Source organism: Nicotiana tomentosiformis, chromosome 12 (assembly GCF_000390325.3).
Source record: "Nicotiana tomentosiformis chromosome 12, ASM39032v3, whole genome shotgun sequence".
NCBI lineage: Eukaryota > Viridiplantae > Streptophyta > Magnoliopsida > Solanales > Solanaceae > Nicotiana > Nicotiana tomentosiformis.
Genome location: NC_090823.1, coordinates 27,715,124 through 27,740,016, shown reverse-complemented (window position 1 = coordinate 27,740,016; position 24,893 = coordinate 27,715,124). Strand labels below are relative to the sequence as shown.

The 24,893-nt window shown below is 33.9% G+C and overlaps 2 protein-coding genes across 4 annotated transcripts; one reads left to right on the top strand and one right to left on the bottom strand.

The window, feature by feature from the left end:
• The first annotated feature begins 6,877 nt into the window (after positions 1 to 6,877).
• Positions 6,878 to 9,019, top strand: LOC104120270 (uncharacterized). Of its 2 annotated transcripts, none has more exons than XM_070192017.1 (2): positions 6,878 to 7,012; positions 8,486 to 9,019. In XM_070192017.1, the coding sequence occupies exon 2, from the start codon at positions 8,595 to 8,597 to the stop codon at positions 8,949 to 8,951; it is 357 nt and encodes a 118-aa protein (XP_070048118.1). In that variant the 5' UTR covers positions 6,878 to 7,012; positions 8,486 to 8,594; the 3' UTR covers positions 8,952 to 9,019. The 2 variants fall into 2 exon arrangements, with proteins under 2 accessions (XP_070048118.1, XP_070048119.1); XM_070192018.1 differs by lacking the exon at positions 6,878 to 7,012 and adding an exon at positions 7,093 to 8,425.
• Positions 9,020 to 19,039: 10,020 nt separating this feature from the next.
• LOC104099397 (protease Do-like 5, chloroplastic) lies at positions 19,040 to 24,356 on the bottom strand. 2 transcript variants are annotated; one of them, XM_070191904.1, is made up of 8 exons: positions 24,052 to 24,356; positions 22,514 to 22,622; positions 22,053 to 22,115; positions 21,857 to 21,946; positions 21,092 to 21,214; positions 20,562 to 20,649; positions 20,155 to 20,229; positions 19,040 to 19,415 (listed from the first exon to the last, which is right to left on the bottom strand). In XM_070191904.1, exons 2-8 carry the CDS (start codon positions 22,532 to 22,534, stop codon positions 19,309 to 19,311), a joined length of 567 nt encoding a protein of 188 aa, XP_070048005.1. In that variant the 5' UTR covers positions 22,535 to 22,622; positions 24,052 to 24,356; the 3' UTR covers positions 19,040 to 19,308. The 2 variants fall into 2 exon arrangements, with proteins under 2 accessions (XP_070048005.1, XP_070048004.1); XM_070191903.1 differs by having other exon boundaries at positions 22,479 to 22,622; positions 24,052 to 24,355.
• Between the last annotated feature and the right edge of the window lie 537 nt (positions 24,357 to 24,893).

Below are 24,893 nucleotides of genomic sequence, written 5' to 3'. Positions count from 1 at the left end.
GATTAAATATATATAATATCCGAAAAGTATATTTGGCCCTTATCCCAATTTTAAATTCTTTTTTGTTCTAGCACCAACAAAGATGGAAGGTACTACTAATAAAGAAGATCGCCTATTGTTAATTTTGCTCGTAGATAAAGAATATTCAAAAGAGCTTAAAAGGAGAATGTCAACTTAAATGTTTGAAAAAATATTTTTCATGTGGACTCATATTCCTCAAAACCAGACTTAAGCCCTAACCTCGACCCCCCTCCCCCCGGACCCTGACCCTGACTCACACCCTCTTACTAGGCGCCCTACCCTTAACCCCGACCCTGACCTCCCCCACCTCATGCACTGACCCGAACACACCCCTACCCCAAACCACCACCACATTGCATACCGCAAACCCCTATCGCTTGACCTTGCCTTCCCCACTCCCAACCTGACCGCGACTATGGCCATGTCCCCCTACCACTGATCTTGACACCCCATCTCCTAGCCTCGATCCCAACACCAACCCCCATCCCCTGGCCCACCCACCCATCTCCCCGCCCCGCTCTCTATAGTTTGTCCTAAATTATATGTAAATACTCTTGGGACAACTTTTTGCTTACTAATCAGAAAATAGAAAATTATTTTTAAAAATCACGTATCTATACTATATTAAAAACACGATGCCCCTATCAAAATATCTTTTGCTTTTTTACCCTTTGAAAACATATTTCACATTAAATAAAATTGCAATTTTAGGATTTTGAAATAAATTAAAATTTTAGCTATTAAACTTTTTCTTATTTGAATTAAGTTAAATTCCTAACATCTAGGATTTAAAACTCATTAAGATTTTACGTTTAATAAAGTTTCCTTTTCATCTCCAATTTACATTCTACTAAAATATAGGATTGACCCAAACGATTCCATAATTAAGAAATATGAGAAATAATTATATTAATCAAATAATAACTATCTTTTACATGTTCTTTTCCTTGGGTATAATTATAGTTTATAACAATATTATGTATATGTATATGTGTATATATATATATATATATAAAACACCCTATGTATTTAAAAATACCCTTAACAATTAGAATAAATAACTATGAAATATCTTTATTAATATAAAAAGAAAGAGAGAGAGAGAGAGAGAGAGAGAGAGAGGGAAATTATTGGCAAAAGTCAATAACGCTAAGAAAGTGCCAAAATACGATTCTTTTGCGATTTTAAAATAAAATAATATTATTAAAAATATTTAATTGCAATTAAATATTTAAAATTCAGTATGAGCTAATATTAAGAATTTGTATCAACAAAAATAAATTATTTCTTTTAATATTGAGAATAAATACTTAGATATTTTAATTATTTAATTAGCAAAAGAATCCAGTACTATTCTTTTCCAAAATTATAAACATAAAATTATTTTTCAAGTTTTCTCAAATCTTAGGGACCATAAATTTGTTTTCTCGAAAAGATCACTGGCGATGAAAGAAATTAGAAAATAGAGCAAAATCAATTGTAGTATAATATTACGAGTTAACTTGGGTATGCAAACTTGAACAAATGATAATGAAATAACCGAAAATAAAATTTATTCAAACTGAGTCATCATTAATCATTATTTTTTTACTTTAGTAACTAAAACCTCATTACAAGGCTAGTATTGCAACCTTTGAGGAAAATAGATTGAGAAGACATAAGATTCAATTCTTCAGTTTGTGTTATTTCACAATTTGTTTTTAGAATCATAATAAAAGTATAGCTAATTCTATTTTTGTCTTCGCGAAAAAATTTGATAAAAATATTTTCAAAAAGGCTCTACATCTTCAAGAGTGATGCGTTCTTCCTGAAACTTACAAGGAAGTACAATAACTTGTGAAATTAAGCTGATAAAATTATAAAACTGGAACAAAATTGAAGTATGAATATATTTGAACGGAAAAGGGTCAAAATTGTCCTCGAACTATCGAAAATAGCTCAAATATACCCTCCGTTTGTTTTTGGTACCAAATTTGTCCTCGCCGTCTAAAAATTGAACCATTATTGCCCTAAAAACTAACGGCTGCCACATCAGCTTTTGGACATACTTAAATATTATGGAAAAGGGGTCAAAATTGCCCTCAAACTATCAAAAATAGTTCAATTATATCATTCGTTTTGTGTTTGATACCAAATATGTCCTTGACGTCTAAAAATTGGACCATTACTGCCCTAAAAATTAATGGTCGTCACATAAGTTCATGTGAACAACAAAAGTCTATCTCCAACAGACGGTCCTATATCTTGACAAAAGCCCCCACGAATAAAATTTCTTTCTCCATTTTCTGCGAGGGGTTGCTGTATTTCTCGTGAAGGCGCAGTGAAGCACTTCATGTTGCCTGCTAGCTAGGCCAGTGAGAAGGGGAAGGATTAGGTGGTATCTAAAAAATGTATCTTTGTATGAGGTTTTGGATCTAGGTCTTATTTGCGGTCGGTCTTCTTTTCTTTTCTGTTGATGAAGGCTGGAAGTGAAAGGGTATAGTATTTTAGATGATGGTTTCATTCTAATAGTTTCGAGTTTTTTATGAGAGTTGTTTTTAAAAGGATATACCTCTACAACTGATTTGTGACCTTTTTGAGATATGAGCTTGGATAGCTAGCCATAGGAGTACTGCAATATACATCTTTTGTTGTTCACCTCCATTTTTGCGATAAGATTTATGATTTTAAGTGATAAAAGTTGGTATTTTATTTCTTGTATAGTATTTTTTTTTTTTTTTATAGATTTGTGAATCTTAATAATAGCCCAACTAAATTTCTAATAATAAGATTGGTGTAGCTTTAATTATTTGGAAGGAGCAACACTTCGATGAGTCAACAAATGAAAATGGAGAAAGAAATTTTATTCGTGGGGGCTTTTGTCAAGATGGAGGACCGTCTGTTGGAGATAGACTTTTGTTGTTCACATGAGCTTGTGTGACGACCGTGAGTTTTTAGGGCAGTAATGGTCCAATTTTTAGACGTCAAGGACATATTTGGTACCAAACACAAAACGGAGGATATAATTGAGCTATTTTCGATAGTTTGAGGGCATTTTTAACCCTTTTCCCGTAATATTTAAGTATGTCCAAAAGCTGATGTGGCAGCCGTTAGTTTTAGGGTAATAATGGTCCAATTTTTAGACGGCGAGGACAAATTTGGTACCAAAAACAAACGGAGGGTATATTTGAGCTATTTTCGATAGTTCGAGGACAATTTTGACCATTTTTCGATATTTAAATGATGATTGAGGACTCTATGATACATAAATTCTTTTTTTACTGAGTTCGCAATATAGGATGAATATTTTTTAATTTCCAGATCTTAACCTTTATTTTATAACTGAAATATTTTTTTTAAATAATATTTATGTAATTCTTTTTAAAAATATATTCATTGAGTTGGGGAGACTAGTTTTTCTGAAAAATATTTCCTTCGTGCCAAATACATTGAACACAAATGGAAATTAATCAGTCACTCAATTATTAACCTAGTCGTTAGTTCTTTTATATGCGGGAAATAAGCATTCATCCTCCTCTTTATCACCTACTCCAAAACCAGCGACAAAGCCTCACACCGCTGCTTATTCATGAGTCTACTGAGTGTCTCAAATAAGTATAAGCAAAAAAAATGGGAACAACGGATTTTCATGTCTTAACGGTCTCTCAAGCTACCAAAATATTTTTGCAATGAGTGACATTTACAGCTTGTTTGTATGGTTATTAATCATTGTATTGTATCGTATTGTTACTTTTTAACAATATTTGTTTTGATTATTATTTAAATTTTATTGTATCGTATCGTTAAATTCATAGCTACGTAGCGACGAAAAATGTCACTTTATGTAACAACGGATTTGTTGTGGTGGCGTCGTTACCTTATTTTTTCCTCTCATTTTGTCCTTCTTTATTATTAAATAATCATATTTTATCTTTTACCCTACTTTTTATATAATAACTCTACTTCATATCCTATTTTTTCTTAGTAATATTGCAAGTTTATTTGTCATATTTTTTATGTGTAACATGATGAAACTACGGCAAACAATATATATAATCTATCCAAATATTATATTCATCAAACAATATAATACAATACAATATGATACATTAACAGTCATCCAAACACGCTGAGAATGGTAAAATACATCCATGTTTTCCATCCTTCTTCAAACACCATTCTTCGCAGCACGCCGATACGAATGTCCAGTTGACATGGTTGTCGCTTTGATGGATCATTTGGGCACTAATACATTGATTTGGTGCAAAGGACTAAACAAGTAACCTATTACACTTTCGGAGGATGGTTTATTTGCCTGTAAGAATGGAAAAGCTTTCAATTTCCATGTGGTATTAATATATTTTTTTTAAACAATTGAGAAAAATTGTCTTTTCATTTGATCAAGAAGTTTCTTTTGACTCAATTTATTTAAACCTTCCAAAAATACTTTTAACTAAACAAAGTGGTGATTTATGTCATGATATATTGGTTGAAGTATTTGATTTTGGTATTAGTAATAGCAAGATTATTTACAACAAATTGTGACCTTTTTTATACCACAAACAATGGGGTAACGGTCTCAAGATCTAGCTAATCCTTTGTGAAAGCTATGTTAAAATTGAAAATAAAAACTTATATATATTAGTTTATTTAATATAAATCCAAACATATTATATATTATGGGTATTTTTGGTGGAGGAATGTTTTTTGAGTTTTTTCAAATTTTTTATATTTAGTTGGCTTAAATATTTTTAAAAATATTTTCTTTAAAAACTTATTTTTCCCTAATTTCAGAAAAATAGCTTTCCTAGCAAGACGAGGGAAAAGAATTTTCGAAATTCTCCGACTAATATTTTCAACCATCTGCAACCCCACCTCCACCTCCACCTCCCACCCACCCAACGCTCCCATAATCAAACCCACCAATATTCCCAGGCCACAAACCTTTATGACCCCCTCCCCTCTTTGCCCGCCCCAACCCCCCACACCCTCGCCCCGACACCATCGACCTCGACCGCCACTCCTTACCCTGACCCTCAACCCTCAACCTCGAACCCTCGACTCTCGATCACCGGCGCCCACCCCTGTCCTGCCCCGACCCCTTAGCCTCGACTCTCGCCCGCCCTTGGCCCCCTTGCCCGTATTGTCTAACTTAGGCACCAGTTCATACCATTCATGCACAGTATTTTAGTCGAAGATTTCACCTTGATTCCTCGGCGCTCCAGCCCACCTATATCCCTCTACTCTCACCTCCTACCTCGACCCTATCTAGAGTTGTTTAAAATCGAACTGTAACCGTTAATCGAACCGTAAAAGTAGTTTATTGGCTTATTGGCATCGGGTTATCGGGAGTAACGATTGGTGAATGGATTGAAATTTTATAATTAACGATTTATCGGTTGGGAGACTATTACTCAATTTCATTATTGGTTAAACCGTTAATCCATTTAGAATTATTATATTTTTATCCGTTAATCCGATTGGTCATCATAATTTATTTTTGGGGTGGGACTAGACAGATCTAGATAGTTCTCGATATATTTCTGTTCAAATGAATCATTTAACTTAGTAACCAAAGAAAAACTATGTTCATAATTTATGTTAACTGGATTTCCATTACTGTTTTTTTTCTTGTCGAAACATTTGATACGGTAATTATGAAACAGAAATGTTAAGAAAAACGCTATAATCCCAAATTCTCTAGGTTTAGAAGAACTAGCACATAAACATGCAAATTTAATGTGCGTGACTAAACCAAAATTGAAAGGATTCAATATAAATGTCCAGAGAAACATAAAAAATACGGCAAACATTTTATGCATTTGGTTTAAGGGCACCGTTCCTTGCATATCATTTATTCTTAGCATCTCCTGCCTTTGTCTTCTTGACACCGCGTACTTTCTTGGCTCTATTCTTCCGCTCCTTCATCTGATTCCTTGGCTTCTCAACCTTTGTGTCTATTCCATTCCTGATCTGCATGTACTTCATTACTGGTCAAGGATCTTCACTGTATTTTAGCTTGCCTATTTTACAAGAATTAAAGAAGTAGAAACTCTCATTAACAATAAAAGCTTCATTAGCCTACTAGAGTGTGGTTGTGATTGGATCGTCTCTCTATTGTTTACTACCTTACTTATATAATTTTTATTGTCAATTTGATTTAGCCGATAAACGAACCCGATAATCACTAATCTGCCCGATATCTTATTGGATGGCTAACAAATTAGTATATTTACAAGCCGATAACCAATAAGTCGAACCATTAAGCGTAAATACTCGTCCAATCCGCCCGATAAGTAACCCTAACCCCATCCCCAGCCTTTAACCCCCCACCCAAATAGATTCACATACATTGTAACGCAGTGTGTACTTATTCTCAAGGAAATTATAATTAGAGTATAAGTAATGGCAAACCAATAAAAGAAAAATTAATTGTCAAAAGGAAAACTAGTTGCAAACCAAACGACCCCAAAATATACACACACAAAAACTAAAAAGAAAACTAGTTGCAAACCAAACGGCCCCAAAATGTTCGAACCTATTTTCATTTTTGTCCATTCCAAAATGATGCTTTGTAAATTTGGGACTAATTTAACTTAAATTTCCAATTCTACAAGCGCTGAGAAACTTTTATAGTCACACAAATACTCTGGCATGTTTAACACCACAAGTTTCAAAAGAACTATAGCCAGACAAATATTATGACTTATTTAGGTCTTTAGGATCACAAGTTTAAAAGTTTTCATTTATTTCTTAAATTTCGTGCATAATCAAATAGATTCACATACATTGTAACGCAGTGTGTACTTATTCTCAAGGAAATTATAATTAGAGTATAAGTAATGGCAAACCAATAAAAGAAAAATTAATTGTCAAAAGGAAAACTAGTTGCAAACCAAACGACCCCAAAATGTCCTAACTATTGAAGGAATTGGCCCAAATGAGCACCTAATATAGTCCACCCCAGTACCCGAAACGTTCTACCTGCCCACAAGTTCCCGCGAAATCAGCTGTAAGTTCCTTCCTTTCTATCTCTCTGTATTCCTTCAAAACCCTAAATCCCTTTTTAATCGTTTGAATGCGGACAACAAAGTTTTGATTTTGTGCCTACACATGTTTGAATATGCCCCCCACATCCTCTAATTCACTAGATTAATGTGCTTATCAAAGGAAAGAATTCGCTTAGTAGATTAAGCGAATTTCTTTCTAACTTTAATTGTATTTTAAGTAGATTATATTGTTTCATATCTAATTTTAATTGTATTAGTCAGTCATCTTTAATTGTATAGATTAGTAGCCTGCAGGAATAAGTTCAACTTTAAAGGGAAAAGCTAGACCCATAAATCTTTGGTGCATCGTTTTTGATGTCGTTTGGAATATTAGTTGTATAATTTTATTCAGCTGCATTTGAGTCAGAGTCTTTTTTTTTTAAGGACAAATTTCTTGTATTGTATGACACCCTCTAGCTGGATAAACATGGACCGGGGACTCGTATCTAAATCTTTATTGGGGCAAATTACTTGTATTTTTTGACACCCTCTAGCTGGATAAACATGGACTAGGGACTCGTATCGCAGTTTTTGTTTTACATTTGCGATTGATGGGTTCAACTTCGATAATGTGAAGAACTAACAAGCAATTAGACTCAGATAATCCATATATATTATCAAATCCCAATTGGAGACAATGCTTCCATTTTAGCATGTATGTTTCTCTTTTGGTAATTATACTTTGCTCAGTCTGAAGCTAAGAGTAATAAATTGATAACCTCTTACTGGCAATTCATTGCCTCCGTCTAAGTTCAGTTTGTGAAACCACAAAGGGATGTTCTCAATCCAAAATGTATTTTTTGGGGTCAAAGCCTGAGTTGGCTTGTGCAATGATACACAATTGACTTTTCGTAAGCGGTGCCAACATTTAAACAAGTGAACAAATGAATAAATCACTTTAATGACAAGCGGTGTCATTTTTATATTTATACCCAATATTTTCATTTTGTTTATTATCAATATATACATATCTAGTAAAAAATTCGAGGAAGTGACTGCGCTTGGGGCAAGGTATATCCGCCCCTATCCCAACGTGTTTCCCTCCGCCGTTCCTTAAGTATTCTGCGATCATTTTTCCTTTTACTTAAGTACCATGGTTGGTTTTCTTCAAGTGATTGTGACAAATGAAAGCAATTTCAGTTTGTTTCCACTTTCCCCACTGCCTAACGAAACGAAAAGTGAATCTAATCTAAATGTCTTGATATCACAATTTCTTGATTTTTAGGATGTATTGGCTTCATTTCTTGATTGCAACCACAAGTTTAATTTGATTGTGGCGAGAGGAGGGGAGAAAAATAATAAAAGATCTACTGTTTTAGAATGTACCTTGACATCTCCCCTGTTAATGCATCTTCATGTATTTTCAAGAGTCAAAGGTGAAAATATGGACCCCCCCCCCCCCCAGTTGATTAACTTCCTCTCTTAATTTTCTGCAGGGAAGAGGAATTGATGCTTTAATTCTGTCTTAGCGTATGCTGTAGCTGCAGTTACACAATTGTGCACATAGTACTTCGAGTTTCCTTCATTCACCTTAATTGGACTAAAATGAGCACCAAGGAACCAGACACTTACGTACCAGAAGTTGGAAGCTCAAATCAGTTAGAGACAAACAATTCAGGTTATGTTTCTCATGTCAAGAAGCTACTTCATCGGCGAATGTTGGTTGGTATAAGCGATGGGAGGTTCTTTCTAGGTACATTTTATTGTATTGATAAGCAGGGAAACATAATTCTTCAAGATGCTGTCGAGTACCGTAGCACCAGAAGATCTGCTCCTTCCCCGATGGAACAGCGAGTTCTTGGTCTCATTTTAATCCCTTCCTCATGTCGGAAAACGTGTCATGTTGATTGTTCTATTGACGAACAGATGTCCCTAATGTCTCTTGGAGTGCAAAACTCATAAATATTAGTGGCAAAAAACTTTATAAAAGTTGATCCACTTGGTTGGATATCTTCCCCTTTTGATTTAAATTGACTATTATCATTGGTTCCTTTTTGAGTTATTTTTTCCTCCTTTCACTATGCCCTGCCCCCAGTTCCATAAAGTTTCTGTTTTGATGACTAGTGTTATTGAAATAGCTGGACCAGTCGGCTAGCAGTGTGATGATGCTTATAACAATTGTTCGTGTTGTGTTGTGTTTGTGTTCACGTTATGTTATAATCTGGATTGCATAATCGTGGCTTAGCATTAGTATTGACATTATTTTGTGCCATAGCAAAAGACAATCTTTAGATTACATGATATGATATTGTGAATCACATCAGTTAGTATTACAAAATGCTTAAATGATGCAGCATACTATTAACTGTTTCAAGAACATCTTAACTGTTTTTCTTTTCATACATTTAATCTGCGAGTTTACATTGGGTTTGTTGTTGTTTTTACTTATAATATGCAAGTTGTCTTAGCTTTTAACCCGTTGATGGATTTGTTTTATGTCATTCATTGACATAAAACATAGAACAGCAATCAACAAAGATAGTCATTTCCGTTGGTCTTTTTCTTCTAATTCTTAATCATCTCTGATGTCACAAGCATAAAATGGTTGATTATGTTCTTTCTCATGCAGTAAATTTGACTTTGATCAGCTTTTCTTGCTCAATCTTTTTGCATATTATTCACATTCTGTGCAACTTGGATGTTATTATTCACTACACCTCTTTGCAATTTGCTTTAAAATTACAAGTAAGTCAAATAAACAAACAAAGAGGGATCCCATTTTGTCGCAACCAGCAAGCAACTTTGCTGCAGCTTGTGAAACCCACCGCGCATTGAGAATCTGGACTAAAGAATGGACGAATAACCCAAGCCAGGCCGAAGCATGCTACGAAAGCCAACGGCCCAAGTTTAGTACACTCACTTCCGTGGGGGTAGTGCACAGTTAGCCACTAATTAGAGATGTTTTTACTTTTTAGTCACTGTTTAAAATGTATTTACTCTTTAGCCAGTGCTTGATAAATTTTTACCCGCCCAGATAAAAATACCCTTGTGCTAGACATGTGTGCTGTGTAAAATATTAAGGACATGTTGTCCTTAACTTCATGAATGCTCTGTAAATATTAAGGACAAAGTGTTCTGTATTTGCACCTTCCATAGTTAAACTTTAGGACATCATGTCCTTAACTTCATATGTGCAGTGTAAATGTTAAGGACATAATGTCCTTAACTTGTATTTGTACCTTTTGTTGTTAAACTTTAGGACCTCATGTCCTTAACTTCATATGTGCAGTGTAAATGTTAAGGATATGGTGTCCTTAACTTCATGTGTGTAGTGTAAATGTTGAGGACATAATGTGCTTAACTTTATGAGTATTGTGTAAATATTAAGGACATGGTGTCCTTAACTTCATGAATGTTGTGTAAATATTAAGGACAAAGTGTCATGTATTTGCACCTTCCGTTGTTAAACTTTAGGACATCATGCCCTTAACTTCATGTGTGCAGTGTAAATGTTAAGGACACCATGTCCTTAATATTTACACAGTACTCATGAAGAAAGGGTAAAATCATCTTTTTGTATTAACTTTAATTGAGTAGTAGTTATTTTTGCTCAGCATTAAAAATACTAGATAAAAACTAAATACCATGTTAAAAAGTGGCTATCCCATGCCATTTCTACCACTTTTGTGGGCCTGTTTTCTCCATAATCACTTTCCTATATGGTAGCAACTTTATGAGATTTTTACCTATATGTACTACATTAGAAAGTTATTTACCCTTTACTATTTAGGTTTTAACTTAATTAGATGTTGATATACAATTTACCAATTATATACAAATTAGTATTAATGAGTATTTCTTTCTACTAGGAATTGAATAGGGAATTCTCTCTTGACTCTCTCTTCGTCTCTCTCTCTCCTTTTCACACACACACACACGTATTCTCTATCAATATTCTTATATTAATATCTTCTTGTGGAGTAGCTGAAGAAATGATACTAATGTTAAGTGAAAAAAAGAGAAAAGATTAGTGCCTAGCAAAGTTCTTGCTTCGGGTCTTATGAAAACGAGGAAGTAAATAAAAAAGAAATTAGCTCTGATAAAGAGAATCATTTTAGTCATTGTTATTTTATTGCTTAAAACAGACCTCTTTCAAGGCTCAATTTATAGACAAAAGGGAGAAAAGCTCTCGACCATGAGACTTCTTTTGCGCATTTGCTATGTAATACGCAATATTGGTTGCCAATAAATTTTGAAGATGTTTGACTCTTCGCCATTGACAGCCATTAAAAAGTTTGAAACTTTGAATTCGAATTTGAATTTTTAAAAATATTATTTCTTTGGATTGGGTATTGTTGCAAACGATTGAGAATATTCTTTGGAGTTTATATCTCAATTTTAAGGGTGTTTGGTGAAGATTAGAGTTGATTTTTGCTGGATTTCAAATTGAAACTCGAAGAACACATGAGATACAGTGTGTATACAAAATTGTATTAACATTATATTATAGTTATATGTCAATTGTATTTAAGTTGTATTATGATGTAGTTATATATTTTTTATTTAAGTGTTGTATGAAAGTTGAAAAATAGTTGTATAATGTATAAATCATTATATGAAATTTATATTATTTAAGTTATAAATACTATCTTTTTAAATATAAGTTGTTGATATTTATCAGAATTATATTAAGAGAGGAAGTTTTAATTAAAATTTGAAAGAGGAAAAATTAAACACCATATACAAAATATATACAAAAAATATATTGTATAAAATTTGCATGTAAATTGTATTTAAGTTGTATGATGTTGTAGTTAATGTATGAAAGTTGTAGATAAGTTATAAATAATTTATATACTATATAATTAGTTGTATGAAATTTATTTTTAATTTGTATGTTGTTGTACCACACGTTATTCTTTTCTTAATCGATTTTTAAAAAAAAAGCAGAGAATGAATTTCAAATCGGTTCATGTGTACTAATTTATGTTTGTTTGAACATAAAAATCAATGACTCAATTTTGCAGATTGCTTTGCCACCATATAGCATCCTTAAACAATAACCCAATTTTGAAAATTTTGTATTCAATTGCAACGATTGGATGCTTTTGAAGGGGTTAATCATGGAATTTTAGGGAATCATCTTCAATATTTTCCCAATTATTCTATTCAATGCTTTCCTTTCATTTCTTTGTCGAGCTCTCTAGCCGAGGAAAAAACTTGATAAAGAAAGGGAACATGAAGGATCTCCATAGTCAGAGTAGCTATGGTCTTCATTTTACATGGATTAAGTACACCATACAAAATAGCTTTAAAAAAATTTAATTTTTACACAACATAGGACAGACTATTTAGCAACCAATTACCTCTAGTTGCGTGAGCAGAGTATTGTCGCAGGAAGCATGAGAATTGCATTCGTAACTCAGCAAACAATTCATAAATACGTAATTTACTATTAAAGCAAAAAATGCGTAATTTCTCCTATGGAATGTTGAAAACTTTCTAACTACGACACATTTTGAACTATAGACAAATAGGGAGAAACTCATCCAATGACAATTTTCCTTGAGCCTACAAAACGTAAAGCTTCACAATTTGCTGGAGCCTGAAGTCAAGCAGTTTTCACTTTCCGGGATGGAGGACGGTGGAACAGACCGATAAGATCGTCAAGACCTTGTTGAAACTTTGGGAAGACAAGATTTGCTGTGTTTCAATCAATTTTTTTTTTTCCTTAACATTTTTTTTGTAACTGTTGCGTGAATCACGCTTCAGAGAAGGAAACACAGCTGGAAAGAGACTCCTTAAAGGAATTATATATGAATTGTAAATAAACCATAGTTATAACGGGTAACTTATAAATCTAAGATAATTTTGATAAATAAATTTGAAATATTGTATAGGAAAAAAAAAAGTCTCAACTTTATCGTAAAAATTGCATGGGGCGCCCTATTTGATCGCCCCCTTTTAACTTATACCCGTTTTATTTTTCCGTTTGCATCCGTACCCATTTTTTTGTTAAAAGTATTTTAAAAAGACGATTTTGCCTTTCAGGACTATTGACAAAACTGTAGACTGCAGGACAACATTTCAGCATGTGTTTGGCATGAAATTTTAGCAAATGAACTAAATAACTTAAGCATGTTTAGTCTGAAATTTTAGCAAATGAACTAAATAGTTTCAGCATGCATTAGCAACTCGTTAGAAAATTACATATTGCAAGACAAAAACTTAAGCATATTTAGTCTGAAATTTTCGCAAATGAACTAAATAACTTCAGCATGTTTAGTCTGAAGTTTTAGCAAATGAACTAAATAATTTCAGCATATTTAGACTGAAGTTTTGGATAAAACTCATGACAAAACTGTTAACTGCAGGATAAATAACTTCAGCATGCATTAGCATGAAATTTTAGCTTCAATGTAGAACAACTTCAGCTGCTACTATAATTGGCTGAAGTTTTACACCATCTAGCATGCTAATGAATAAGCCCTGATGTTGTAAAACAACGTCATCTCCAAACGTTAGCATGTTGCTACGTTTATCAGGGCTTGTTTTACAGTATGCTAATGCGAATGAGGTCATCTCCCAAGTAGCATGCATTAATACTATTAGGGGTGTAATTGTCATATTATTACGAATTTTTTGTCAACTGGTTACCAAATCAATAAATTTTAAAAAATATGATACATGTTAAAAGGTGCCAAAAATATAGGGTACGGTTGCAAATCCCACAACTTTATCCATCCCAGGCGTATCGAGATATTACTAGATCATTTGACCACCGAAACCTTTGGGCTTCCAAGCCCATCAATAAATTTACCAGGCCAAAAATTTTATCTGAACATACTTGAGGATACAGATGGCACCAATCCAATCTCTATGCAAATAAGCGGGTGGGGGTGGGGGTGGGGAGGGGAGCGCTTTTGGGAAGAAACAGACGCCTGAAAAGTAATGAAAAATTGCTTGAGAAACAATTTTGATTTTTCTTCTTACCAAAGATACCCTTAACAAAATATAGTATATACCAAAATAACCTTACTTATTTTAAACATAATACTTAATGTATTAAGTATTTCTTCTTATTTTAGGATAACTTTCTAATATACAGTGACTTTAGGGGTGAATATTTTTGTATTTGTTGAATGATTTTTTAATATATTTTAATTTTATTTTCATGTTGTACTTAAATAAAATAAAATAATTTAATTATAATCTTTAATAAAAAATTCTTGAGATTATTTATTTACTTAAAATATTACTCCATATGTTTCAATTTAAATGATACACTTTTCTTATTAGTCTGTTTCTAAAAGAATGCACATTTTTATATTTGAAAATAATTTAGCTTTAAACATTTTATTTTACTCACTTTACCCTCAATAATAAGTTTTTATAGCCACAAAAACGTTACGGCCCCACAAAGCTTGTGCCAAGTTAAATTGCATCATCTAAATTGAAACTGAGAAAGTTTTTCTTAAGTAAATCTATTCACGTTCTTATTCGAAATTTGATACTTAAAAACATTTTTTGAAAAACTTAGTCGAATACAAATTATTGGTCAAAAATATTTTTTTAGATTTTTTTATAAGCGTAAATTGCTTTTTTTCAAAATTATTTTTTCGAAAAATATTTTTGAAAAAATTACTTTTATTTTTCCAACTTGACAAACAAACTAGTATATGTACTTTGCCGCTGCCACCTCCTTTTCTTCTCTTCTTTCTTCTTCTTGTGGCCTAGTAAAACCCACCAACCACGCTACCACCTATTTAGTCAAAATCCAACACCACCATAGCTCCATCTTCGACCAACAAGCCCATAAATCACCGTAGAAAACCATCCAAAATTCAGTTCCTCCATAGGTAAGTAACACAAAACACCCGCCAACACCATCCAAAACGCAACTACCATTCTGATTTTTGTTTTCTCAAATCTCTACGTCTATTTGTGATTCTGCTAAGTAAAGCAATTGAGAGCAAAAGATTATTTTTAGGAAGACTCTATGGCATTAGCAATCCCAAATCAGAGACGATAATCCCACGTTTTGGAAATTTTTAGCAATGATACTTCAAAACTATTTAGAAAAGTTGATTGCAAATACAGCTGATAGCATCAATTTGAGGTGGCATTACTGCTTCATTCCAAAACTTCAGACAAGGCAGTGCAACTTTCAGACGAAGTTCATACCAAAAATGTTTGAAATTCCTACAAAATGTCCGAAGTTCATAGAACACGAATTTTGAACTTAACATATAGTACATCCGTTCACTTTTACATGACATGTATATTAAATAGATTTTCATTTTTACCTGTTACTTTACGCATATCAAGAGAACGATAATTTTTTTTTCCTGTTATACCCACAGTATTTATTACTCATTTCAAATCATTTTCTCAAATCCAATAAAATATGCATTAATTAATATGAGTATTATAGTAAATAATTATGCATTTCATTTATTATTTTTAAGAGCCGTGAAAAGTCAAAACGTGCCAAGTAAAAGTAAACGGATGAAGTAGCTTAAACATGACCCAAAATCGGGTATTCGTGCACTTAGGAAATAGGAGCAAATAGGGGTGTTCATGGTTAGGATTGGTTTCCCTAAAAAGAAGCCAAACCAAGTAATTAAGTCGGGTTTTCAAATATTGGGTTGTTCATGGTTAGGTTAGACTTTCTATTATCACGTTCAAGGATATTTTGGTTTAGAACTTTTTGGATGCAAACTCATCTATTTTGACTTTTGAATTGTTGATCAAACAATATATTCATATTTTATTTTTGTATATGGATAATGATAGTTGGATATTTTAATTTTATTTCGTGGTTTATATAAGTTATGGTATATAAAATTTCATTGCATAGGAAAATATTCCTCATTTTGTTTCCATAAATATCATAAATTACAATTGTGAATTGTTGCAATAGAGAATATAATTGTTCCAGTAGACGTAATAAATAATAACAAACCCCTAATAACCGTTGCAATATGTTGTAATATCCGTTGCAATAGGGTATTGATAATTGTTTCAATATATCACACAAAACGATGCAATATATCATGAAAACCGTTGCAATAGGCTTAAAAGGTCGCTGGTATAATTATACTGCAACAATTTATAACCGTGCCAACAGAACATAAAACCGTTCTCATAGATGGAGCAATGACAGCGGTTCCATAACCGTTACATTATCCCTCTGTGGAGACGGTTTTGAAACCGTTACAAATAACCGTTCCAATTGACATATTGTAATGTTGAATCCTGGAATGCGTCCCAATTCGTCCCATTAGCCCTACATGGACGGTTAGTGTATCTATTGTTACGGTTTTGGAGGGGTTCCCATAGGTGTAATTTCTAGTAGTGAAACCAAATCAATAAAGTCGGATTTTTATCGATTCGGTGTATGTCGATTTTTGTCGGTGTTTCGATTTTTTTCTTAAATATGAGACATACACTACCAAACACATATTTTGTCGACTATATTTTCAACATAACACTATCAATCCAGTTGCTCTTTGAGAAATCTATCATTTACCAAGATATATTGATGATGATTGAATCAAATAGCGGTGAATAATTTTAGGACTCAATTAAAAATAGATTATTTTTAATATGAAATAAATTCTCGTATTTGGCAAAAGAAAACTACCAATCAAACTAGAATGTAAAGGTAAAGAACTAGATTATTACAATAGCAAAGAACTAGAAAAGTGCAAACTATTAAAATGTAATATAAAATTTTAGAAAATTTGTATAAAAATATACATATATATAGGTGTAATAATAAATTTTAAATAACTACTTCTATATTCGGTTTGGTTTGATTTTTTCGATTATGTTTTTTTTTAAAATCAAAACCAAACCAAATTTGATCGGCTTTAAAATTCAAAACCAAAATCAAACCAAACCGAAAAAGCATCAATTTTTATAGTCTATTTGGTTCGATTTTAAATCAAGACACAAACAACTGCCATCTGGCACCACCTGCAAGTTGCGAAAAAAAAAAGGTGTAAAAGTAGCATGACAACAAATGCATGTGACATAACTCGATCAAGGAATCTCAATGATAAACGGTCACACTGAACAATCCACAAGACCGTTTCACCAGCCAATTAAAAACTATCCCCGGAAAAAAGCAGCAGCAACAACAACAACAATATACTCAGTATTATTCATATTGTCGGGTATAAGAAGAATAGTGTATACGTAGACCTTACCCCTACCTTGTGAGGATAGAGATATTGTTTTCGATAGATCTTCGGCTCAAGAAAGTATAAGCACAACATTAATAAAAATATAGACAAGAAGATAAAACACCAAAAAGCCATATAAAAGCAGAATAAAAACAACAAGATAGTAAGGTGATCAACAATGAAAGAAAACAACGGTTAGTCATAAAAACATACTACCAACAGAAAGTGAGACTGCGTGCCAATACTACTGTTATGAAGACTCTAGACTACCTACTCTACTACCCTAATCATCGACCTTCATACATTCCTATCAAGGGTCATGTCCTCGGTCAGCTGAAACTGCGACATGTCTTGCCTAATCACCTCTCCCCACCTTTTCTTTGGCCTACCTCTACCTCTGCGTAGACCCTCCAATGTCAACCTCTCACACCTCCTCACCGGGGCGTTTGTGCTCCTCCTCCTCATATGACCAAACCACCTAAGTCGCGCTTTCCACATCTTGTCCTCAATAGGGGTCACACCCACCTTGTCACGAATAACCTCATTTCTAATTATATCTAATCTGGTGCGCCCGCACATCCATCTCAACGTCCTCATCTCTACTACCTTCATCTTCTGGACATGAGCGATCTTGACTGGCCAACACTCAACCCCATACAACATCGTCGGTCTGACCACCACTCTGTAGAACTTACCTTTAAGTTTCGATGGCACCTTCTTGTCACACAAAACACCGGAAGCGAGTCTTCATTTTATCCATGCTACCCCAATACGATGTGTGACATCTTCATCAATCTCCCCATCCCATGAATAATAGACCCAAGATACTTAAAACTTCCTCTCCTAGGGATGACCTGCGAGTCCAGCCTCACCTCCGTTTCCCCTCCTTGAGTCTCGCCACTAAACTTACACTCCAAGTATTCTATCTTGGTCCTCCTCAACTTGAAACCTTTAGGCTCCAGGGTCTGCCTCCATACCTCTAACTGCGTGTTCACACCGCATCACGTCTCGTCAATCAATACAATATCATCTACAAATAGTATGCACCACGGCACCCCAGGAAAAAGCAAAGCATCCTTTTTAAAATTCAACCAAAAGAGGCGGAAAATAAATATTGTAGAAACAACGTTCGACTCTCAATTGGTTCAACGTGAATTGGCATAGTACAAAACCAATTGCTCTCACCATCCCCTCCCAGAGACAAGCCTCAGTTAAAGAGAAGGAAATGTCATACGGTTTAAGTTCTAAGTTGGTTTGTGATGGAGAGCACAACTTGATGGACATACTATAACTGAGCTGCAAGCATTTGCCTCTATCATTTAGCTTGACACTATCCAAAATTCGCCCCCCCTGGAGTGAAATTTCTGCAATTAGTGCATTGCAAAATCGTGAGGTTCTAAAGATAGTATTCAGAGCGTTTGAGGGGATCAGTAGGATGTGGAGTTCAAGAGACTTAAGTTGTTGAAACTAGACTTTCTGTATATTGCACAAATGGAATGCCTTCCCAAGGCCGAGTGTCTGTTGCTGCAAAAATGTAAGCGGCTTGAGGAAATCCCCTCGGGTTTTGGTTACAACACTTCTTTACAATTGCTTTTCTTTTTCCGTTCAACTGTGTTTTTCTTGAGAAATTTATTGAACATGTATAAATTGTTAATTTAGAACCCACTAGCTTAAAAATTTTAAAATTCTGAACCCATAAGTTTTAAATTATGGCTCCGCCTCTGAATACAACTACAGAAGCCATTGGATAGTATTAGGAAAGAGTAAGTTATTCATGCCATTGAAGATTAAGGAAATGGTTTTGCTGGAAGAGGCAAAAAAGTGCAAAGCTGGGTCATAGACCTCCTTTAGGGTTAGGGGTTTCTTAAACAACTTTGCTAATGCCTTGGGCATTTTCGGTCTAATAGTATAACAGAATGTATACATTTTTTTAAAATAGAGGGACAAATCTGGTCCTTTCGAAAATAAAATAACACGTATTGACTAAGCACCACAAGGAGCTGCAGTTAAGAACATGATTATTCTTCCAGCTTCAAACAAAAGCCTTTTCTGTCAAGTTCAATACCGTCCAGTGAAGACAACAAAGGCTACCCAGATCATGCATAAGTAACTTTCTTACTACATAATGTTCAATATCTGTCTTTGTATGCTGTTCCATAAACGATCAGGTAAGGTATTGTTCGTACAACTGTGTCAATTGGTATGGCAAAATTAACCCCTGATGACATACCCGAGCCTGCATCATGATTGAAAACGAAAAGCAGTTAAGACATTCACTCAGATTTCATCTTTTTCTGATCACTAAGTTTCTGCATATATAAGATATTCATGAGGATCAGAGGGTGTTAAACCCCAACGAGGTAGCAAGAAAAGTAGCAGTTCAGTTTAACACCAAGTAACTGAAATGACTATAAAAGGGCAGCCCGGTGCACTAAGCTCCCGCTATGCGTGGGGTCCAGGGAAGGGCCGGACCACAAGGGTCTATTGTACGCAGCCTTACCTTGCATTTTTTGCAAGAGGCTGTTTCCACGGCTTGAACCCGTGACCTCCTGGTCACATGGTGGTCACATGGCAGCAACTTTACCAGTTACACCAAAGCTCCCCTTAACTGAAATGACTATAAGATGATCAAATATATGTTATAGTTTTACAGATTCACCTGTCCAACTCTAAGTATCAAGAAAGTTTGAACTATAAATTCTTTCAGATAACGCGATTTTGCAGTATTCTGTATATGACAAAAGGTTCTTTAGTAAAATCACAAGATGATGTAACCTCTAGGGTAATCAAGATTCAATAGCAAATATATTAATGATATTCTAGAAATATGTACTAAGTAGGATTCCACATTTAGCTAAGTTATTGAGCTTCAATGTCAATAGTCTCACTCAATATGAAAAGGGACTTGGGAGGTTTTATTCAGGTTTTTCATTAACTAATGTTATTAAAAATAATGAAAGTAATGAATTTCTTACCTCTGCGAGTGAAGGTTGCAGTATTTACACCAATTACATGACCAGATGAATCAATCAATGGGCCACCTGAATTCCCTGCATAAGTTAGTAACTATAGGTCAAAACTAAAGCTTCCCATAGATGCATAACCAGATGAATGATGAGTTTTAGACAAAGAAAAGTAATCTATTTTGACATCTTCAGCGGTTAGAAATTGAACTTCATCCGCTAAATCAAACCAGCATTCTGCCCCGGCCTCATGCTCAAGTAAACCAGATTAACAGCCATTTAAATGGCTCTGCTCTTTTTGCCCTCTAAACAATGTCTTACGCCCTATTCAAACAGTGCAGTGTGCAGAGGTGACTATAGTGCTATTCGCCAAACTTTTCTCGCAACCAGTAAATGTCTTATATAGGAAAAATGGTTACCAGCATTAATAGCAGCATCTGTTTGAATAGCTCCTTTAATGGCGGCTCCATTTGGTGCAGGTATTTCCCTGCCTAATCCACTAACTACCTGTAATATTTGAAACAATCAGACAAACTACAATAATATCCGTTTCCCCCATGATTAAGTTTCTTCTTCTTTTTTCCCTTTCCCTTTGCACGGAGAAACAGGAGCAAATCAGTTTCAAGATTTTGCTTCCCTTTTGGCTAGCCGTAAACTGACATTCTTGAGAGTTGATAGTACATAATATTATGAATTGAACAAAATATTTCCCTTCTTTATATCAGATGACGTAGCATAAAGCAAAAGCAAAGAGCTGACCTTTTATGGAAATGGAAACATTTTGCATCCTCAGAGGAAATCAAGATTATAAGTTCTATGCTGAGTAGGTTTAGCAGAAATGCATGAAAAGTAAATGCTAGAAGGGTTTTCCTCTGGGAATAAAACCATAAAAATGAGTTTCTTTATGGAAATATTTCTGAACTATGAATAAACTGTAGATAAGTATTACCCCAGTTGTCAGTGTGTTTTCAAATCCATAGGGATTTCCAATGGCAAAGCAACTTTGACCTACACGTAAGCCACGGGAGGTACCAACAGAGATTGGTTTTACTTCATCACCTTCAACATCAACCTGCAGTTGAATAACAGAAAAACTAATTAAACCGAGGGAACTCTTCAACCAATCAGCTTGTATAGATATCGAGAGTTGTTTGACAACTTTAATTGGCACTAAATTGTTCATGTTTAGTAAGTAGTAACCATTCTCTTTTTACCATTTCATTTTCACTAGATCTAATCTAAGAGAAGTGTTCTCACTTGTCCCTGTAAAATTGCTTTTTTGCTAAAGGAGACAGATAAGTATTGAGAAGTTAGAGAGGGAGGGGTGTTGGAATTGTAAGACCTTGAATATATTTTTCTGAGCCAGAGGGGAATTGGACTGCCTTACTTATTTAGCGACATGCTTTATATTTTTTCCATCAAACTTTTTGATCATTACTTTAATATTTTCTTCCAAAATCACTAATACAATATATAAACCAAATTAATATCTTAACTTCCATTCCCACTCAAAAAGTGTCATATAATATAGAATGGAAGGATTAGTTAATATCATATTTGTCATAGTTTACTTCAACTAACCAATATATAAAATCTTTTTGATGGAGAAATTCGGAAAATTAGAATCGTCAGTATAAAGTTGACCAGTACAGAGAATAAATTAGTAACAAAATGACAATTGGCAACAACAATAAGTAATAGATTGATTTAACACCTTGAGAACAGCTAGATCAAATGCTGGATCAACACCTACGATCTTCGCTTCCTTAGCTATGCTTTCTCCTTTAGCATTCACTAAAGAAACCTGAATAGAAACCTTTAAAATTAGAATGACTTGAAATGGAGCAGTGCGGTTCAATATCCAGATAGGAACAGAAAACAAAGGGATAAAACACCAGGAATGCAGAAACCTTACAACGCTGCAGTCCACTTTGATCAGTAGCTAATTTACCAACGACATGGTAATTGGTAACCTGCAATAAACTCAAAATAATCATGCCCCATGCTCAGAGAACTGTCTGATTTCAGAATTATAGGTACATTATATTTTGGTTAGTACTGAAACAAATTTACAGCAAACTCCAAAGCAAGATTCGAAGCAGGGTCAGAAATTTAGACGAGAGAAACTGAATTTCAAGTGTGTGAAATTTTTGGTGGACGTAAGAAAGTAAAAACCATTGGAATCTTAAATACAAGTCTGACATCAAGCATTTGACTTTCTTGAGATGAGGCATTTAAATTTCTTGAGATAAGCAGCAAGAGAATTCATCCGACTAACATGGAAAGTTCTAGATATTCGTTCCATATTTGTAATGTTTAAAGTTGAAACATCATACAATGTGACCAAACTTATCCCAAATGAAGCCCGAACCTGTCCCTTCAACTTTTGCATTCTCGTCGTTGGCTAGCACCTTAGTAGAATCATTGGAGCCTTTAGCCAACTCAAGGTTCTTAATGAAAACAACAGAAGGGGATGTTTCCTGCATTTGCATAATTAGTTCTGTTACTACATTTCAAACTGATAATCTGAGGAATTAATAAACATGATAATACAAAGACGATGTTTTGATGCTTTCGTCTTGTTGTTGTTACGAAGATTTTGAACGATTTATTCATGACCTGATCAAGAAACATTTAAATTTCTCTTAGATCTGATTTGTGGCCTTCTTACTGATAGTAACCATATTAGCTTTGTGTAGACCAACTGCAAATGGCTTAGGCGGATCTTACTCTTCAAACTCTCCGTTGACTTAGATGTCCAATACCATTAATTTGTGTTGAAATGCAGCAAGTGTTAACAAGGTTATTGCTTTTCAACTTTGTAGTACGGTTAGCAAAGATGAGAAACCTTAGCTCAGTTAAGCAATTTGACAAGTTTAACAACGGCTGCAATGTAAGTATACAAGTCACAAGACTCACAATTGTCAAGAGTTCAATACCACTAAGACTCAAGTCCAACATTATATTATACTAATAAATATACACGACTCACAAAGTTCAGCCAGTATATAACGAGTTCTTACTTCAAGACATCCAATTTTCAATCTTCACTTTCCATACCGTAACAAATGGTTAACTTTACCTCTAATTATTCTTGAAAGCTGTATAAAAATAGATCTAGTTCAAACAATTTTGGGTAGTTCGAAAATAAAAGAGTACTATATAAATTGGGACAATGGGAGCAGTATTTACTCGATATAGGGATATAAAAGTATTCTTCACTGTTCACATTACACAACTGAATTCTAGTTCAAACGATAAATGTTCTTTTAGTTATATGATCCATATCACATGAGATCTTTATGTAAGACGTACGAAATTGGTAATGTATGATTGAGGAATGAGTTGTTTGTCTCCTTATACAATCTTGAGTAATCCAAACGTCTTGAGCTAGTTTTTTTTTTTCATTTGAGTTAGCCTCAAAGTCCATCTTTGATCATTGTATCAGTGCCAAACCTATCTCAATGTTGGGCACCCATGTTATGTTATCCACACTCCTCTAAACTAGCTTTTGAAGTTGAGCTAAACTCAATGTTCAATTTTTAACAATACTGAATAAAACACAAAAAGCACCAAATTGGCAACACAATTCATCATTGAATTTTCCGTCATGCTTAAGTCTATTACTACTACTCCCTTCTTCTCAATTTATGTGGCGGTGTTTGATTCGGCACAGAATTTAACAAAAAAAAAAAAAAACTTTTAAAACTTGTAATCTAAAACAAGCCATAAATATTTGTGTGGATATAAAATCTCATTAAGGGTAAAATGAGAAGTTTAAAGTTAAATTAGTTCTAAATAAATAACTAAGAAAAAAATTGTTTGTGGGACAAACTAAAAAGGAAAGCATGATACATAATTCGGACAAAAGGAGTAACATACAAACACAATGAGGAAAATGACATTTACCTCAAAAAGCTGAACAATTCTATCTTCATCTTGCTGAAATTGATCGATTTGGAAAGCAGTGGCAGAGTAGTGATGAGGTGTATATATGAAAGAGGAAATCAGAGAAGAAGAAGTAAATATCAAAGCTTTACGCTTCGTCAAATATTGGGTTTCTGAAGAAACAGCAGAATTCGGGGGAATTTGGGTTTTACAGATGGGAACTAAAGGGAGGATATGCTGTGGAGAAACAACTCCCAAAACCACCATAGCTGCTTCAACAAATAATTACTTTCAGACAGTTTTTGAGTTTAAACGAGATAATGTTTGAGTCTTGACCTTTTAATGGAAAACCGCACTAAGGACCAAATCCATTATTAAAATTTTATCACGGAAAATTATTACTTTCTACCAATTAATATTCTACTGTTATAAAAAATATAACTTAAATATAACTTAAAGTAACAATATAGAACAAGGAAAAACAAGCTAAGAGATATAGAGAGAAAAACAGGATATATTCTTTTTTCTTCTTCAATTATACATGTTTTGTTATCTATTACAAGGCCTTTATATAGGCATGAAAAGTAAAGAAAAATATATTATTAAACATTTAAGAAGATCGTGGAGGAAGAGTAGACATCCACTATAATTTGATTTTTCTTATAACACTCCCCTTAGATGTCCATAAATAATGTAGCTCGTTAAAACCTTATTAGGAAAAAACCCTATGGGAAAAAATCTCAATGAAGGAAAAAGAGTACACATGTTTAGAAATACGCCTTTTGGTTGCCTCGTTAAAAACCTTGCAAGGAAAATCCGGTGGACAAAATTTTGTAAGGGTTAAAGAGTACAACACGTATTAA